Source organism: Notolabrus celidotus, chromosome 17, assembly GCF_009762535.1.
Source record: "Notolabrus celidotus isolate fNotCel1 chromosome 17, fNotCel1.pri, whole genome shotgun sequence".
Lineage (NCBI taxonomy): Eukaryota > Metazoa > Chordata > Actinopteri > Labriformes > Labridae > Notolabrus > Notolabrus celidotus.
Window position 1 is genome coordinate 7,549,186 of NC_048288.1, and position 6,000 is coordinate 7,555,185.

The following is a 6,000-nucleotide window of genomic DNA, read 5'->3' on the forward strand; positions in this document are numbered from 1 at the left end:
TCCAATAAACACTCCATTTTCAAATAATTTGAATTTTCTAGCAATTATTTGATGGTTTAGGCTTTATCAGAAATCAGAAATACTTTATTTAATTTATAGTGTTAAAACAATAATTTTAATGTCTAATACCTGCCCCATGTTGTGGTTTCTGGCATTAAGAAATAAAAAAGAACAAAATAGAAATAACGAATCCTCTTGTTGATGGTCTTGTTTGTATTTTGAGTTCATAAAGAGCCATCAGTATCGATTTCAGCTTTTTTATAGCCAGACTAAAAAATCCTCACAGGAGCTTTAATGAGTAATTAAATTGACATTTTATGTGCATTTGAAAGACTTTTTGTTGATCAATTAAGAGAAAGAAAAGATGACAATAATTGTAATAGGCAAATGTCATACCAAGCACTAAAGGGCAATTAAATCAGGTTTATTATAATTTTAGGCATACTTATTGTTAAAACCTTAGCTAGTTATTAAAAAGAGACACAGTTATTTGTGATTTTAATTGCTTGGAGATAAAATGTCTAAAGAATCGTTTATTTTAACTATCAGCTCATGACACGAAATAATTAGCTTGCATAACCACTAAAAAAATGACATTTTTTGAAGCTTTAAATTGTATTTAACCCTCATTTTGCAGTTCAAACACAAGAAATAAAGTCAGAGACAATTTTAAGAGCCAGTGAGGGCAGAAATTACTGGTTGACTTTCTTTGACCGGTGTTTCATTGTTGTATTTACTGCCCAGGTTTAATACAGAACAAATCAGATTTCTTAATTTCAACATGTAGCCAAGTGTCTTCCTCTGTTATTGATTTCTGCTGTGCTTTATTGTGCTTTGCTGCAAACACAGTCTATGAATCTTTAAACTTACAGGACAGTAAAGCCTGGACTTGCTACAGATTGTGGACACAGTCCTGCTGGAACTAATGAATCCCAGTCAGGTGAATATATGAGCAGCTTCTGAGGGATTACCTTTCCAGAAAGTTCCGTGTGCACGCTGGAGATGACTTGTTAGGTCTTTTTGACGTCCCCGATACCCGGACTCTTGAAGGGACTGGTCTTGGTGCTGACATAGGTTTCATTAGCGGTGCCTCCTGTGATGTGAATACAGGGAGATTTTAGTTTGTCTTAAGTTAAACCACGGCTGTTTAACATGTTGCTTATAGCTATAACTTTTAGTACACAAAATAAGCAAACGTCATTCCTCAAACTCACTTAAATAGCTTCAATGAAATCTTATAAGGACCATTTTCAGGTTAAAGGCTGACAGTGGAGACGACAGGTTTCTAGACTGTGGACGTCCAGTCGCCATGGAGATGTCCTGTCAACTTCCGGCCACTTGCTGGAAAAAGGGGTGTGGCCATAGACGCCTTCAAAATAAGAGCTGGTTTATAAATACTTTAATACGTACTAAATGATTTAATTAAAGTAAAACTTCAGGATTTAATTCAAATACTTTTGATCATATTTTGTTAGATCGTCTTTCAATAACTTTTTAAAGTTTGAATTGGATTAAAATTATTACAAGCATTGAATTTAAGGGCATACTTTCGTAAGTAGCCTATATATTGCCTTCAACAAAGCTATTATAAAGTTTCATTTTAAATGTTTTATTTTATTTTATTTTATTTTATTTTATTTAACCAGGTAAGTCATTAAGAACAAGTTCTTATTTCCAGTGACGACCTGGCAAAAGGCACATCCTTTTGAGGGGTAAAGGGTCAGGGATAACAGTAATGAAACAAACACAAGGGTAAAAACTTAAAAGACAAGTTAAACATGACAGGACAGAACAGAGCAATTAACAAACAGCGACAGCAGGAGTCCAGGATTAAAAGCAAGTGCAAGTGTGTTTAATAGTGTCCATGAGAGAGTTCCTGAGGGCTGATTTTGAGATGTAGTGGACCAGTTTTAAAACGACAGCAAAACTACAATAAGTCGAATCTTAGCTGCTAGAATGTGTCTCATAAAACACTTCCATTCGTCCATCATGAAGCTTGTTTTGTCATTCACTAAAATATCTCTAATTTTTTAAACACTCAGGTGTGTAAAGCTCTTCAGCCACTCTTTGTAATGCAGACTTTCTATTATGAAGTCCAAATACAGTGTTGACATAATCTGAGATAACATCGTTAGTGCCATTTTCTTAAATTGAACTCTTCTAGAGCCAAATAAAACATAGTGCAACAGCTATAGCTGGTTTAGCAGTACCACAGACTGTGTGCACCACAGAACGCCACAGGAAGTCATTCCTGCCTGTGGCCATCAGACTGTACAACTCCTCCCTCTGATGACTGAACTATGTTCTGTACTCTGTGCAATAACGTGCAATACACTGTGCAATATCCCTGCCACTTCAACATCCTGTATACAATACCTTCATTCCCAGTGCTTTTGTACATAGCGAACTGTATCTATTCTGCGTTTCTGTATATACTTATTATTAATCCAAATGATATTATTTCATTCGTATTTATATCTTATTTTATTCCTTCTTTCTATTAATATTTTGACTTTTTCATACTGTGTATAAGAGCATTCTGTAACAACTGAATTTCCCCCCGGGATAAATAAAGTATTTCTGATTCTGATTCTGATTCACGAAGTAGATGTCGCCCCCCCCGGCATCATATTTTGTGGACTACCATTTTGAAACCTTGAGTTTGGCATTTTTTTAGCACTGAATTAGCCTTAAATGGGTGATTTCTATAATTGTTTTGTTGATGTAGACCAGAACCATTCAAGACTTTTTTTTGGCAAGGATGGCCCAACCGAGGCACTGACTTAAGCAGGAGTGGATTGAAGTATGCTTGTGTTCAGACACGTGAACAGCATCATTTACCCTACATACAGTATCTCCACTAATTATATGTATTCATTAAGGACTCATAAAGAAGATGCATGTTCAAAGTCACAATTTGAAGAACTTGCAAAAGAACACTGAATTTCAAAATAAGCTACAGAGCCCAAATTGTTAAATTCAACACATATCCCAACACTGAATATTCAACAATCAACCATTGCTTAGGATTGTATGAATGGAAGCAGAGATGGCCAATCAGAATTCTAAGGGGGATGGCACCCCTTTATTGACACGCTGCTGCGATAGATGTTGTTTTCAGCTTATAGTTCATACATTTTGACATGGAGGTCCATGCGAATTGACCTTTCTATTCCAAAGTGGCCTTTTGAGGCACTCCAGCAGTAGGAACTTCAATAATGGCCAATGGTTTCATCTTTAAAGCTCCTTGACTGAGCTGGATGGTCGCCTGCTCCCTCCCATCCCTCTAAAAGCTGGGTCGGGGTTGATTTAACCGTGTGAAGATAACAAAACAAAAGTAAACAATGACATGAAGTGAAGAGAAGTATATAATCTTATTAATGAAAGTACCCTTGAATTTAAAGAAAGTGCAAATCTATCACTACTCAGAAGCCAAGTAGCATAGCCTTTGTAGGCTATGAGTCATATTGAACACAATACACACATTTAGAGACATGCATATGAAGTGAAAACCTGTTCATCTGTTTCATGTCAAAGCATTTTTGGTTCTTTCATTGTGAATTTGAAAACAAAAGCAGGGACTGGTGTGGGAAAGAAGCTGCAGTTGGCAACTTTTCAAACTACATCTGCTTAATTTGTTAGCCCAGTGTGACTGTATTCACCTGTTTGACTTGATTAAATGAACACAGAAATGAATACTCTGATTTTGAATCACACACACACACACACACACACACACACACACACACACACACACACACACACACACACACACACACACACACACACACACACACACACACACACACACACACACACACACACACACACATTATTTCTATTCAGCTCAGTCCTTGCCCTTATGGTCTGAGCAATGACCAGAGGAAACCTACTTTTGTCCCTTACAGATGGTGAATAAAAAGAGTCTTCACAAAGTGATAACACACACACACAAACACACCCACACACATACTGACAAACAAAGTAATACAAGTAACTGTAATCTCCAGCAGGCACAGTGTGTTCTGCTGTAACCTTTCTCTGGGGTTAGCAATATAACTGCTCATCAGGGTGTTAGCACAGCACTAGAAGATGAGGAACAGGCAGGATTGATGTTATTTGTCTGTTCAAACATGTTGGGATAGAGGTCACATCTTATTGATGTAAGACAAGAGAGACACAACACTATCTCCCTTTCTTTCACACAGAGGTTTCTTTCAGGAGTGAAAGCTTTTAAAATAAACTTTTTGAGTGTTTGACCTCATTTCAGAGATGAAGAGAGACTTTTTTTAGCAGCTCACAAACAGATGGACGTGCAGGCAGATGGACGGACAGATATCTAATTGAAAGTGGGTATTTTTAGTTCTTGGGAAGCATATGGTGTGAGCTCACAGGGTGGACTTCCTTTGAACTGTTGGTCATTGTATGCAGAATCTTTCAGAAGTATTAAGAATGGAACAAGCTGCAGAAGAGAATATGGAGTCTCTACATCTTGACGGCCAAATCACCGAAAAAATGACTCCTACTTTCTGCAAAGTCAATGCTAAGTCATGAGAGGAATCATGTCATTATAAATACTTGAGTGATTCGTACAGGAAAGTCACAACCAGACTCATGCTAAGTCCTTTTCCCTGCAAAAGCAGATGCCTCGCTTTAAGACCCATCACATAATCGACCTCCTCTTGTTCCTGGAAGCCACTTGTCTCTACTAGCTGTCAGGGAAAATCACCATAAAACTGTTGTCAGCCTCGCTGATCAGCCTGCCCCATAGAAGTGAAGTCCCTTTTAGGGCAGCGGCCGCCCCTGGTATGGTAATGCCATGTAGGCCACATATCCTCTCCTTTTGCATGTCCCCATACTTGACATTTGATGTTCTGTGTGTGTGTGTGTGTGTGTGTGTGTGTGTGTGTGTGTGTGTGTGTGTGTGTGTGTGTGTGTGTGTGTGTGTGTGTGTGTGTGTGTGTGTGTGTGTGTGTGTGTGAATGTGTGTGTGTCCTTCTGCAGGCCTGGGGTCAGTTGTGGCTCTTGGATACCTGATGTCACTCCTTCTTCCGCATGGCTGCTTCACTCAGCTCTGACAGTGCGATGTTTGTCAAATGTGGGTGAGAAAGAGGGGAAGGATCGGACTGATTAAGTCTAGAATAATGTCTTCTGCAAGTCATGGATCGTTACACAAGGACGATGTATTTTATGGAAGCAGCTGGTAGACATTTCTGCATCACATTCTGCTTTCTTTCAGGGTTTTTAATGCTTATTTATAGTGACAGTCATAGCTAAAGTAAAAGATTTAGTCATGCCCTCCCTCCTTTTTTATTTGCTTGCATGCATTCAAATTACAGATTATAGTTTTGATTAATTATGCTGGTAAAAATGCCGACCTCACCTCCTCCATTTACGTGTTCTTACAGTATAAAGTAGAAGACAGTCTATATAGTGCTGTTCTTTACATATCGTAGCCACTACCATACCTATAAAATGACAGCTCATTAAAGGTCTAACGTGAGGGTTCAGCTCTTATGAAGCCCACTTGCAGACTCTTCAGAGGTGTTGAGCGCTGATAGGACCCTTTACAAGGCTCTTCAAAGGATGATGACATGTCAGGAATTGAAAAGAAGAAAAAAGGCCAAAGGGTGGTACAGGGAAGGTTTCTGTGAAGTGGGCATTTTCTGAAGTGTCCCCTTCTTCTTTCTCCTTGCGGTGTTTATTAAAAATTCTGTACATGTGGAATATTTTGCTAATCTGCTGCCAGTACACACTATTTGCTAAAAAAGACCAAATTCAAAAAGTATATAATTTTAATCATGCTTCTGCTTTGATTTATTTCTCTTCCTCTGAAATGCAGATGCAGCACATTCTTCAGAGGTGAAAACCACCACTGGATGGCGCACAAGTATCTTTATTGAACTCATAAAGATGCTCGTTTAAGTCTCAAATTAGCAACATACTATACATGCATGCTGAACGTACCATACAGAAGGGTTACCCATCGCAGACCCCCCA

General features: G+C 38.4%; 1 protein-coding gene across 5 annotated transcripts in view; it reads right to left on the bottom strand.

Moving 5' to 3' along the window:
- The window catches only part of fbxo15 (F-box protein 15), an 82,441-nt gene extending 81,091 nt beyond the window's left edge, over positions 1-1,350 (bottom strand). For all 5 annotated transcript variants that reach the window (XM_034705834.1, XM_034705832.1, XM_034705830.1 and 2 more), the window contains exons 1-2: positions 1,215-1,350; positions 972-1,093 (exon numbers count right to left, since the gene is read on the bottom strand). In XM_034705834.1, coding sequence (XP_034561725.1) covers positions 972-1,081 — 110 coding nt within the window. In that variant the 5' untranslated portion in view covers positions 1,082-1,093; positions 1,215-1,350. The remainder of the gene's footprint in view (positions 1-971; positions 1,094-1,214) is intronic.
- Between the last annotated feature and the right edge of the window lie 4,650 nt (positions 1,351-6,000).